Consider the following 13149-nt stretch of genomic DNA (forward strand, 5'->3'; position numbering starts at 1 on the left):
TTGGAGGTAAACCATGGGAATAGGCAAACAGTTGGTCCTCCAGCCAACACAGAAGCCATTGGTTACATTTTTTTTTAAAGAGGCAATGTTTATGAGTTGGGAACTTTTTGATATAAACCTTTACATGGGAGAGTATCCATAAATGTCTATTGGGATCCTCAGAAATTGTTGGCCTTAACTCTTTAGATTTTTTTTTTATCTTCACCACTGGTAATGCATAACCAACGACAAAGAAAAATTCATCAATATTAGCAATGATTATTGAAGATTTGCATTGTTTCAATTATTAGTTTGTTTGTTTACTTAAATTTACACAAAACAAGAGTCAATTAAAGAAATTATATTGTACGTTCAAAAATAGTCTAGACACTATGTTCTCTGCATTAATTTTTGTTTAATATGTTATTGTTCCACTCAGTCCAACATTACATAAATCACACATTATAAAAGTGATACTTGAGGAGAGAGATTGTGCAATGAAACAAATTGTTAGTAATGTTAGTAGTGGGTCACTGGGTTTAGTAGCTTATACTCATAGGAGATTTCTGTGAAAGAGCCATATAACTTAAAATATTTTCCATAAAAAAGTGCTAGACCAAAACCACAACCGGAAATGGATGCCTTACTTGGACTGCATATGACACATGTGATAGATTAATAGAGTACGCATTGAAACATAGAACACATTTGATCTTAATAGTGTTTCAGTACACAAACAATGTTCGAATATTGCGATTTATATACGCAAAATACCTAAAAGATCTCTGGCGTATGCCCGGGTTCAAAATCTAGTAACCCTTACTAGAAACGTGTTTGTGACTTGGAAGTGATATTTAGTGAATGTACAAAAGCTTAAATTCTGTATTATCCCTGTATGGTTAGATACGGTTTTCGATATTTTGTCTTTTCTTTTTAGAGAGATTGCTGATACTTCGCTTAATGCAGAAGTTAATTTGCGTGTTAACTAGGCGCAAGCTCTTCTTAAAAGCACTTTAGATATGCGTTTCTATACGAATATGAAGAATCTTAGGATGGTTGATTTAGGCAGACCCCTAGCTGGCTTTATATAGATAGCTCCATATGCATCCTCTTTTACAGAAGAGTCACGAGTGGCATCCAAAGGAGGTGTGAAGCAAATAATAGGGAATCATATCTCAACCTTAGAAAGGTAGTCAGCTAACCTGTTAGTTTCTCTGTAGCAGTGGCTAACTATTCCAGCATCCATTCGGTTACACAACATAGTAATAGATTTCACTATATTTTGACAGTACCATGGGGATTGCACCAAACCATTAGCAATCTATACTGCAATCAGAGAGTCAGAATTGATCTCTACTCTTCTAAAACAATGGTTCTGACAACCTTGTAGCCCTTTTTCAATAGCAGCGGTTAATATTTAATACAGCCGAACCAACCTTGTAGCCCTTTTTCAATAGCAGCGGTTAATATTTAATACAGCCAGTCATAACGAAGTGGATACAATCTTTCACCTTAAGGTTAATTCTCGATATAAAGTATGTAGTAGTGTTGTACACTTGTACTGATGTTCCTGGTTACAAGTAACTACAAGATTAGTAGTTAAGATTCGCAACTGGGTCTGTGAAGCAGTGACGGAGTGACTATGTCGCCTCAAGTAACAAAACTGAAATGGATAAATGAGAGTATGAGACAACAAAAAATTGCATGGACAGAATACGTGTCATTCAGGCAGTCAAGCACATGTCAACACATTTGACATGTGTAACCACAAATCTCTCTTTATCTTCACTAACATCATCGTACCAATGACCAACATCTTCTCCTCGTTTTGCAAAAGTTAAAGCGTATACGATGGCTAATCGATTCTTCTCCAAATCAGGCTCATATCTCTTCAAGCTACAGCTTCAATCAACACCTTCTCGGTTCCAGAACATCAAGGTAACAATACGTGCAAATGAGTAAAGTATCACTCTTATACTGCTTTCTATCCTCCTCACCTAAGATACTTAGACATTGTTTTGTGTGAACGTTTTACTGTGTTACTAGTTGTAGTTCAAAATGAACAGTTTAGTTCACTTAGTTGCACCTGGACTGAAACTTCATACGTAACCGGCATCTATTATTCCAGTGTATCCCCATCCATAACACTTACTCTGCACAATTCTTGCAGACTATTGTTTATTAATTACTCCTTTTCTTACCGATTATGCGTACATTTTTCTACATATGTACAGTGACCGACCTTAATGATGCTTTCCAAGTAGGGCATTTCACTCTAGTAGCTTGGTGCTTTTCAAGTAGGGCACTCTAGCACTAAGTTTTCACCTCCCATCAAAACAGGAAAATGGTCAATCTTAATATGAAGTGTACAACAATAAGTCCTGCATCATATATAAATGGCTGAAAATTTATTCTCTCTTAAAATGTTTCTGAATGTTTCAGTTGTGCAGTAAGAGCAAGGATAGAGAAACTCACGTACAAGAGAAGGCAACTTCGACAGCTGAAGAGTTCAGTAGACTCGCCCAGGAAAAGGCGGAATCAGCAAGTCAGACAGCAAAAGAAACCTTGAAAGGTGCTAAGGAAGCTCTATTTGGCGAGTCCAAAGCAGAGTCTGCCAAAGAAGGGTACAAGAAAACAGTAGAGAAGGGGAACTACGACAACAAGGGTAAGGAATGAGAATTTGGAAAGAAGTCAACGAGAGAACACTTTGTTATTCTCAAGATGCATGTAAACGTATTGGTATAATCAGATTCATTCCATTCCTAATTTCTGTACTTGTACGGTTAATAAATGTGTTTCATTGTCTTTCGAAATGCTAACATTTAGAAAGCCGACGTATATGCCAAAAGAGTAGTTTCCAACAGCTTTTAAAAACAAAAACAGTTGGAAAGGGTTGGGAGGAACACTACGACACATGACAAGAATCCAATTTGTTCACCAACCGCCTATGCATGTATAGAATATAGATATAGTCATAGAAAAATTATAACACAGGTTGCTTCCGTAGTATCCCAAAATTTTACATATAATCCCTGTGGAAGCTTGGCTTCAAACAATCTAACATGTGTCACACCTCGGGCTTTATCAAAGGCAATTTTTAATTCAAATATCAAACACGCATGGAAGTCCTGCAGAACGCCTAAAAGACTTTATAATACACGCAATAGAAGATTGCTAATAAGTATTTCCCAATAGAAGATTTCTTACCGGCCCCTGGCTTCATTTCCAGCCAGAGTAGAGAAAACTTCACAACTTTATTACACCTGTTAATAATAATGTGTGTCCAGTCGCCTTATGGTTTAAGACTTGGGAGGTTGGGAGGGCCAAATATTTTAGGTTTGATTCCCACCTTCACACCACCTCTGATAACAGGTAAAGACGACAACCACATGCTCCTATCAGCTAAGCAAGCAAAACAGAACAAACACACAAAATATAATCAAAGTTGACACGAACTTCTCAAGTACTTGCTGCATGGAATCAAATGTCAGAGAAGAGAGAGTACTTCCTCATAAAGCAGAAAGGCTTCTCAAGTTGTATATAGGTCCCTACTTCTAAGAAATAAACATTTGTGTGAAATAAACATTTGTGCCATACCACAAAGAAAAATATTCTTGTTCTTCGGGCTTAAAGTTTCTGGATAACAACCGAGTTGAGAAGGCCCGCCTGCTCTATAGTCTGACTCGCATCAGTGAGTTGCTTGGGAGGAAACCCAACAGTCTGCAAATGATATGTTCTAGGGCTTCCAGGCCTCGATGCATCTATGAAAGCACGAATGTCATTGACTGTATGGTGGTAATTGAAGCGTGCAACCATGCGTGTCCCATCAGCCAACCTGAGTTGAATAGAAGTTGAGGGCAAAGCTTGATCTACTACGAGACCTATAGAACGCGATGGAGCGGTGTTAAGAGGAACAGGAGCAGAAGCAGTAACAGGTGCAGGAGCAGTAACAGCAGAGGTTGGAGCTGCACTGGTGCTACCCAATGTCCTCCCCACACCCTGAAATGGAACATGGCGCTTCTCGGGCTCCTGTTATACATGGAATTAATATGTTATAAAAAGTTGCAGATGACCTAAGCAGAAAAGTAGCCTAAGGGACAAAGAGACGCACTGTGAAGTTTTCATCTTTCTTTATGAGATTCACAGTAACTTGAGTCCTCCTATCTGCTGGCGCAAGTTCTTCTGGACACTCGGATTTCGTGATGCTCTGCATTTTGACATGTAATCAGTTACAAAAATATAAACTGAAGAACATTATTGAACATTAGGGCCTTCAGAAATGGAAATTCTAATTTGCTAGCTGATGCACATGTCAAACAAGAAGTGGGAAAAAAGAAATGTCCCAAAACTTCAAATTTTGAGCTGGACCACGAGCCTTGTATTCTAACAAATCAATTTCGTTAGTCCACATTCCAATAAGGACACTATCTTCTTTTTAATGGAAAGGAATGATAAATAAGCAAATAACAAGCTTCCATGGAATTAAGATATACAAAAGCCCTAAAAAACAAAATTTCAGAATGACATGAGCATAGTACAAAATATCGCGATATATCGCGATATTTCGCGATAAATATCGAGATTTCAGAGATGGATATATAAATTTCGCAATACTAATTTGGATAAATACCAATACATTTATCGACGATATTTGTTGATATATCGTGAAATATCGACGATATGCTTTAATGCCGATATTATCGGAGATAATTGGTGCCTGAAAGGAGAGAATTATTGCAAACCGACGAACAATTGCAAACCGACGAACAAAATTAATAAAGGCTACTCCTCTCCCCCCACGAAGCTACTCTACCTCTCCCACGCCGAAGCCATGCGAATTTTGATGGCTACAAAAGCTCCTTCTCCACTCTCGCACAAGAGCTTGCGAACTTGCGAATTTTGATGGTAGGAACGAGCTGGTAGGAACAAGCTGAGAGGACTACACGACCAGTTCTGGATGCTCTGGGTGATGAATATTCAATGTGTTGCCAAGGTATGGCTTAGCATCAAATAAAAGTGTCAGTAATTATTGATTAGAATAACTTGTTTTCAGATGAAATTGTGACCATTACTATACCGTGAAATGTGTTTTAAAGGAGGTCTATTGTATAAGCATTTCAGAGTTGAGTTAAGTTGATTGTTAAGTTGATTGACTTTAAATCACTGAAAGCTTGATCAATGTTCTCCTTTCAATCACCGATTAGCATTAGTATTATTTTTCGCTCAGCGTCTCTACTTAATTTGACTCATGACCCATATTTAGTTATTTACCTAACATAATCCAGCCCCTACCAAAATGGCGACATGGTGATGGAGTGGGTCCTTACAAACTGGTAATAGAGCTAGGTTCTGCTCATCTTTAAGACGGGGAACTATGATACCCCTCGGGTATGCTTGAAAGGCACCTTGACCAATATAGATAGGGTGACGAACTGACGTTGCACTAGGAGTTTAGTTCGACAACTGTTAGGTTCCGGACGAAGACCGGAGTGTAGTCTGACATTGGTTAGGTTCCGCCCCAAGACCTGAGTTTAGTCTGACAGCAGTTCAATCCCGGCGCAAGACCTGCAGTTCTCACATGACGATGAGGCTGTACTTACTACTTAGTATCATGGCCCTTTGAGTTTGTCAATTGAATAGTTACTTAAGTTGGTATTTGCTCTTCAATGTCTGCAAAGGAATTCTTTGGTTATTTTTCTTTTGTACATAGCCATGTGGATATCGTTCCTTGCTAATTAGGCCTGTGAAACCCCAAGGATATGCTGGACTGGCGCCTCGTCCGAGACGGAGTGCCTGGTATTTAGTCCGAAATTGTCGTAGAGTTTAGTGAGTTGGCAAGGCGCACCAACATGTTCTGCGTTTTATGCCCTGTTGCATCTATGATGCCTACAAGGTAGTCATGCTGGAGAGGGATGCAATTGGAACATAGTGTTCAGTCTGATGATGATTATTATTATTTGTTTGTTTGTTTATTTATTAATATTATTTTTAGGTAGGGGTGAGGGCTGATTCCATAAGGGTTACTGATTGTAAGCCAAACTATGAATAAGCATTCGTGACTTCATGCCAAAAATTATGATATTCTATATTTTCCTCTCCCGTTTCTATCTATATAGGCAATGTCTTATCCGCAATACCTCGGAAGATATACTCATTACTTCATTAGTGCTCACAGAATAGTTGCTCTTATGGTCATATAGTTTTTTCCTTCTTCACAACTTTTTCTCTCTCTAAAATTGATATCTTTGATGAGTTCATTGAGGGAAGATGATCAGAACAAACCTGTAATAGGTTATCCAAAGTTTATAATTGATTTTGTCGACTAAAGACTCGTGGTTTAGGAAGAAAAGTAGTTCTAAGTATTAGTCTGCTTGTCTGTCAATCATTCTTCCAATTTGAGAAGCGGAGTAGGCAACTCCATGCATTAGGGTCAGGACAATCTAGTGTGTTAGTGTGTACATCACTAAGATTTAGCAAAAAAAAAACAAGAACCTTTCGTCAAGCGAAAAAACAAATTGGAAATCCAATAGCAGTCAAGGATTTCGATCTAGGAGATGATTCTGACGCAGGAAATGATTAGTATTTAACTGTAATATGCTTGTTACTTGAAACAAACAACATATAACTACTCTAGAGTCTAGACTCAAATACTGGGAGGTTTTAGTTGGGGGATGTTTGCTATGTGGTTTTTATGTTAAAGGGCCACTGTTTGGAGTTTGGACCTTGAATAGTTCAATTAATCACCCAAGATTAAGTATTATGAATTATGGAAAGAAGCTTTGTTTCTCTACTTTTGGCAGATGCACATAATTTGCTGCTTAATATTCTGCATGTTTTTTCTTTTCTTTTCCCTATCACGTTAACAGAAAGTATTGTATATCGGATTTTGTAAAGGATGGTGGCGAACTGGTGACCAGGGAGGAGAGGAAAAGGATGGTAAAGAACGTAGTGATGCGGGGGCATCTAGTTCAGGAAAGCGTCCTGCAAGTGAAGTGGAATTTGTGAGGTCGTCGAAGCAGCCTGGAGGGGACGCGGAGTTGTCGGGGATTATGATTTCTGCTCGACGAACTGCCGCGAGAGGAGGGGCTGGTACTCTTGGGCCTGCTCCTCGGGGGAATAGGAGGGAGGGGTCTCCGCTTGAGCTGGAGGAGGTGGAGTTTGTTCCTGGAAGTTCAGCGAAGCGGAAGGCGGGTGCCTCTGAGGAGAGGGCGGCCAAGGTGGCCAAGGTCGCGCAGCGTACTGTGCTGCAAACTTCAGCTGAGCGAACTGGGGGAAAAAGCGGGAGAAACGTCAAGCTGGGACTGAACTTGAGGATGCCCGTCTTGGAGGGAGTGGATGCAGGCACGGGTTTTGGAATGGACACTGCTGGAAAGGGGAAGGCTGCTGCTTTTACCAAGGGAGGCAGAAAGAAGCAGAACACCACAGTCTCTGGTGACGAACTGGATCGCCGCCTGGTCTACGTTGATGAGCGGTCCGGGGACGAGTGCTCTGTGAAGAAAACGGACTGCAGCTTCAAGGTGGCCCCGATCGCGAGCTGTGTCCTGGACGTTTCAGTCTTGGATGGGGACAGGAGGGAGATGGACACCAAGAGCTTAAGGCAGAATCTAAGAGCGATGGATCTGGCTCAATGCTTGGTAAGCTTTGATGTTCGTGAGGTGTTGATTTATTTTTTGATGAGCGATCTGAACTTAGATGTTATGTGTTATTATGCAGCTGTTGACAGGATATCAAAAGTTGAAGCAGATAGCACAGATCGCTGAGTTGGAGAGTGGCGAGCTGGAGAAGGTGAAGGACGAGTTGGCGAATCTCCGGGCTGTCCAGGAGATGGAGAAGAGGGAGGCGGAGGAACGTCAGAAGAAGAGTAATGATGAGGCGTTGGAGAGGATGACATTGGCCAGTGCAAACGCCAAGCTGAAGGAGGAGCTGGCTGCTGTAACTGAGTATGCCAAGAAATGCAAGGCCATTGCCAAGGAAGCACAGGATGCATACAACGCGCTCGACAAATATGAGGACCAAGAAACGACCTACCTTCTATTGAAGTGGAATCGAGAACGGGGCGCCCTAGGTACACTAGAGGAGGAAGTACCTGGGAATGCTGGCGATGTTCCGTCCACTAGCATTGTCATTCCTGGATATATGTATCAGTCACAGTAGTGTGTAGAAGTGACTATCGTGGTCGTGGCTAAGGATATTTGTCTGCAATGTTATAAATAAAATATGATGATATAGTTAAGTTACGAATGTCTTAAGTGTTAGTTATATTCACTTGATTGAATTGTAATTTGCAAGAGGGTGACCCTACTAACTCTTTGTGCAAGGCGCGTGTCTACCCTATGAAAAACTAACTTGGGTAAAGGTAAAAGAAAAGTTAAATATAGTTATTTTGTATAATCACGTATATGATACTTTGATTATTTTGTTAAGGGTAATAAGGAACTACGATGCCTATGAGGGAGGAACTACCTGCCTTATCCCTAAATCACTCACACCAGCTTTATGCTTACCCCCTCGTAATATGTTTTTTGCATGGGGGTGCGTTCTGTGTTGGAACGCAGATGGAGAACAGCAGTGGGAGACCTAATCGCGGCTAGAAGGTATTGTATTTGATCAATTTTATTTGTTTTATGATGAAGTTGTATCATATTTGAGCTCTTTTGTTTTGGAAGATGGGTTTTGATGTATAAGTAGTGTGGAAGACGTGATATATATTGTTGAGGTTGTTATGATAACGTAGAGATGTATGTATGTTAGTTTGTATTGTATAAGACCTAAATTAGGGTTTCTGGGATTTGTTTGTATATAAATTGTTTTCTTTTGATTTGAGGGTTGGTTACTTGACTTAATTGGCACTAGTCGAGATGGTTAAGTAGCCGGTTCTACGAATCAGTATATCTTTTAGTAGTTGGGTGCAGTTTTATTGAATTTTCAAATTATGACAGGATTTAAGTTTATGAAATGTTGAAAATACGAGGGAAATTCTGCACGAAATTTTTGTAGGATTTTTTGATTCGAGGATTGGTTACTTGACTTAACCGGCACTAGTCGAGATGGTTAAGTAGCGGTTCTCGCTAATCGATATTCTTTTAGTAGTTGGGTGTAGTTTTATTGGATTTGAAGGTTATGACAGGATTTAAATTTATGAAATGTCGAAAATACAGAGGAAACTCTGCCAAAATTTTTGTAGGATTTTTTTGTCTCTGTGTAGTTTAGGTTTTGCTTAGTTGGTCTATATCACGTCCTGAGTTTTGTAATAATTAAAGATGCCACGTGTCTTTGGTATTCAAATGATCGCTTTTATTGTTATCTTCGTTCTCTTATCTCTTATCTCTTTGGAAATGCTAGGGTTAGTTGTTCTTGTGTGCGCGCATCTGTGCTGAAGATTCATACGTGAAGGAATCATCATAAGAAAAGATGATGAAATTAGTCTCAACAGAAAAGATGATGAAATCGGTCTCAGCAGAAAACGTCTCTGAAATCAATGAGAGTTATATTGATAAAAACATGGAAATAATGATGGTCAATGGTCTGAACGAGACGATGGGTAAGGTTCTAGAGTTCTTGCAAGAGGCAAAGGATCATGATCATAGAAAAAGAGAGGATCTTCTTGATTCAATGTTGTTTGTTGGGAAGTACTTGGAATCACCCTTTGCTTTTGATGCTTTAAAGGCTCTGGATCTTCTCAAGTACCTTCTTTCCATCAAGGGTGAGGACGAACCAAGACCATTCTATTCGCTTTTTTTTATGCTTCCCTATTGTCCCAAATAACAACCTCCATTGAAGGATGTAAAATCCGGCTTCAACCAAAGGGCTACAATATGTTGTAGATTGCCCGATCAAGATGATGGATGTTATTTATAACGATCTATCATGGAGGATACTAGGTTATCACATAGTTTTGGACAAGTGGTGTAATTATAACGATCTTCCATGAGACAACCCGATTAAGTGGATGGACAATGCATTATATATAAATATATTATTCGTTAGAGTGTTGGATTTAATATAAATTACTCTCTATGGACATCAAAAATAGGCCTTCACGCTTCATCATGGATTCAATTTTCATTATTTCTAATGAATCTTGAATTTTTCTACATATTACAATACTTGTTGCACAAGTATTGTAATATATAGAAAAAATTCAATTCATTGTTAAATAATGAAAAGTCAATGTAATATGTAGGAATTGAGGCCTATTTTTTGAGTATTAGAGAGTAATTTATATTAAAAGTATCCAACACTCTAACGAATAATATATTTATATATATTATGCACGTGTCCAACAATCAATCGGGAAAACTATGGAAAATCGTTATAACATAGCACCTTGTCTAAACTATGATAACCTCCGTATCTCATGATAGATCGTTATAACATAACATCCATCATCTTGATCGAGGTGACAACCTCACACATGCACGCATAACGGCGAACGCCAACGTAGGCGTGTTAGTTAAAGTCGTAGCATCAGTCTCGCTTATAAATACACTGTCTAAAAGCTCATTTATTCTCATCAAGACAGGGACTTAAGCTGGCAGAGGAAAGGGGGGAACAATGTCTGACTTGATTCAAGTTCATCACAAAATCTTGATATGTGGGCAGCTCGTCCCAAAGCGAGCTCAGTCAAAACTCGATCCATCACAATCTTCTCCATTATTCACACTTGTAAGGACTTATCAAATTCAACCTTTATAATGACCACATTTAAAGAAAATATAGATATTTGTCGATATTTGTTGATATTTGTGGATATTTATCGATATTTGTCGATATATCGCGATATATCCACGATATTTGCAGTCAGAAATACCCACACATAGTTTGTCGATATTTGTCGATATATCCACAATATTTACAGATGCCAAAATGTAATATATCCCCACACAGGGGGATATATCCACGATACATATCCATAAATCAGAAGTCGATATTTTGCCATATCCCGATATTTTGTACTATGGACATGAGAATGAAAAACCACAATAACCAAGTATTTCCCTGAGACACAACGAACTACTAACTAACTCGAGCCAAATTTATACTACTAAACGTTCTTTCTTAACTGTAAATTATTCAATTTGTAAAAATTAGCAAATAATACCAACATCACAATTGAATACTGAATTAATAATGAAAGAAAACCTAAACATCATACCTAAGAAGGATAAAATTAAGAACTTCCTATTTGAATCATTCACATAAAAGAAACGTGAAAGAGGTTACAGATGTTCAACTAAGCATGTATTATACAAAACTACAAAAGAATTAAAGCTTTCCCGCAACGAACATAGAGACAAAGTAGGTATTACCTCCAAAAAGGGTGCATTTTCAGGATCGGCCAAAGTTCTTAAAGGGCCATCGTCCACAGTGAAACCATTTCTCCAGAAAAAGATATTGTGGACAACAGACTGAGGCGGCTCAGGAGCGACAGCAACAGATGGCGCTGGCTCCCCTGACAGTAATCTACCAGTTCCAGTAAAGCTTCTTGAACTTGAAGATGGATGAACATGAGCAGCTGGTCCTTCCATGGCCCCTAACTGCCGAGCTTGGCTAAATATTGAATCAACATCATTACCCTTATTTTTAGAAGGGTCTTGGACAAGCATCCCACTGGAAAATATATATAAAAAAAAAATTACAGATAAAGGATGTAAAAAAAGTTATCTAAAGTTTTAACACAGTTCAAACACATAAAAATATGTTCAAAACAAGTCGTTTAATAGATAAACCACATAACAACTCTAATGGTTGGTGAATCCTTTTCAGAAGGGAGAATTCACAGGACAGCTGAAATGACCGAGTACTGATTTTCACCTGGTCTAGTTGGACAACTGATTCACACACCAGACGCCAGATGAATGTACATCAAATACAATAAAACCCTAATATTAATAATTAAAAAATATCAAATATAAATACCTTTTCTGTCCACCTGTATAATACTCCTGAGGCCCATCAGAATCATCATCACTATCCGAACCATGACCGTGATCAGATTTCAAATCAGATAAAGTATGAATCCCACCAACAGGCTTCTTCGTAGGTTTAGGTTTCTTATCTCCTCCTCGAGATGATGAAGAAGACATGATGGGTACCGTAGATCCAGGAGGAGGAGGAAACTCTGTTGTTGTGTTGTTTTCGAAGAAAGTTGAAACGGCTGAGTCGAGATCCCAGTTATGTGATTCTAAAAAGAAAATTGCTTCTTCTGGTGTCGATGATGTTAATGCACAGAATGTCTCTAGCTGTGCCTTATTATTATTATTATTATTATTACTATCGTTTGCTGCTTCCATGATTTTTAACACTTTTTTTTTCGGTGTTTCTAGATGACTCGTAGTCGACTACCTACTATTTATATTACTACTCCTCCAGTTCTGTTATGGGCCGGGCTATTTGGGATGTCGTCTACTGCTCAGTAACCGCGTACTGATTTTTTTTCTATTTATTTAGGGTCCTGCATTGGGCGCAAATGAAATTAGATTGGGCAGCTTCCACCCCAAGCCCAAACAATAAAGCCCAACCAAAAGCCCAGTACACCCCCCCCCCCAAATCGTGAAACCGGTCATTTCTATCGCGCAAACCCTTCGAACCCTAAAAAAAACCCCAATCTTATTGAAGCAATTCAACGGGCTGTCAAACAACTATTGATTTGGAAACATGACACTATTGTTTCAGAAGCTTCAGCAGAAGGAATGCACCTTTTTTTGGTTTTTCTCCTTTTGATTATCCAATTCGATCAGTTTTAAATATCGTATCCTATTAGTATATGCATGGGTGCTCAAATCTGGTTGTCTTTGAATTTTGGTTTGTGATTCATTTGATACTATTGTTGCCTGGTAGAACTTGGGTGTAGAAGCAGATGAATATGGTTCATGTTTCTACTCAATTTAATCTTGAATATGACCTCTTAAAGCCTGTGTGGATTTCCTGATTATGATTTTGATTCCTGAATTTCATGCTTTTGATCACAATTTCATGATTCCTTGATTCATGATTTCTGGTAAAAGCTAATTATGTCAGATTTAATGACAATTATCAGGTGCCATATGGGTGAAAATGTATCTAGTTTAGAAAGTGATATGAAGGATATAGGTAGTAATGGGAGTTTAGAAGGAGTTAAGGAGGAATACCGAAGTGGTGAATTTGAGTATTAAGGCATTTACTGGTTGG

The 13149-nt window shown here is 38.7% G+C and overlaps 3 protein-coding genes across 3 annotated transcripts; 2 read left to right on the plus strand and 1 right to left on the minus strand.

The window, feature by feature from the left end:
- The first annotated feature begins 1468 nt into the window (after window positions 1–1468).
- LOC147504128 (uncharacterized) lies at window positions 1469–2753 on the plus strand. The gene is made up of 2 exons (XM_086557219.1): window positions 1469–1917; window positions 2422–2753. Exons 1-2 carry the CDS (start codon window positions 1831–1833, stop codon window positions 2653–2655), a joined length of 321 nt encoding a protein of 106 aa, XP_086413345.1. The 5' UTR covers window positions 1469–1830; the 3' UTR covers window positions 2656–2753.
- Window positions 2754–3424: 671 nt separating this feature from the next.
- PUX4 (plant UBX domain containing protein 4) lies at window positions 3425–12345 on the minus strand. The gene is made up of 4 exons (XM_086557218.1): window positions 11899–12345; window positions 11289–11589; window positions 4091–4186; window positions 3425–4008 (listed from the first exon to the last, which is right to left on the minus strand). Exons 1-4 carry the CDS (start codon window positions 12270–12272, stop codon window positions 3607–3609), a joined length of 1173 nt encoding a protein of 390 aa, XP_086413344.1. The 5' UTR covers window positions 12273–12345; the 3' UTR covers window positions 3425–3606.
- On the plus strand, window positions 4843–8220 carry LOC147504130 (uncharacterized). The gene is made up of 3 exons (XM_086557217.1): window positions 4843–4972; window positions 6874–7613; window positions 7693–8220. Exons 1-3 carry the CDS (start codon window positions 4960–4962, stop codon window positions 8131–8133), a joined length of 1194 nt encoding a protein of 397 aa, XP_086413343.1. The 5' UTR covers window positions 4843–4959; the 3' UTR covers window positions 8134–8220.
- Window positions 12346–13149: the final 804 nt, after the last annotated feature.

Source organism: Coptis chinensis, chromosome 4, assembly GCF_015680905.1.
Source record: "Coptis chinensis isolate HL-2020 chromosome 4, ASM1568090v1, whole genome shotgun sequence".
Classification (NCBI taxonomy): Eukaryota; Viridiplantae; Streptophyta; class Magnoliopsida; order Ranunculales; family Ranunculaceae; genus Coptis; species Coptis chinensis.

What these genes read in the sequence shown, in the direction of transcription:
- LOC147504128 (XM_086557219.1), top strand. Translation starts at nt 1,831, where the DNA reads ATGGCTAATCGATTCTTCTCCAAATCAGGCTCATATCTCTTCAAGCTA. An exon ending in CTCGGTTCCAGAACATCAAG is followed by an intron (nt 1,918 to 2,421) that starts GTAACAATACGT and finishes TGAATGTTTCAG; the next exon opens with TTGTGCAGTAAGAGCAAGGA.
- LOC147504130 (XM_086557217.1), top strand. An exon ending in TGGATCTGGCTCAATGCTTG is followed by an intron (nt 7,614 to 7,692) that starts GTAAGCTTTGAT and finishes GTTATTATGCAG; the next exon opens with CTGTTGACAGGATATCAAAA.
- PUX4 (XM_086557218.1), bottom strand. Translation starts at nt 12,272, where the DNA reads ATGGAAGCAGCAAACGATAGTAATAATAATAATAATAATAATAAGGCA. An exon ending in TATACAGGTGGACAGAAAAG is followed by an intron (nt 11,590 to 11,898) that starts GTATTTATATTT and finishes TATATTTTCCAG; the next exon opens with TGGGATGCTTGTCCAAGACC. An exon ending in AAAATGCACCCTTTTTGGAG is followed by an intron (nt 4,187 to 11,288) that starts GTAATACCTACT and finishes GTCAAAATGCAG; the next exon opens with AGCATCACGAAATCCGAGTG.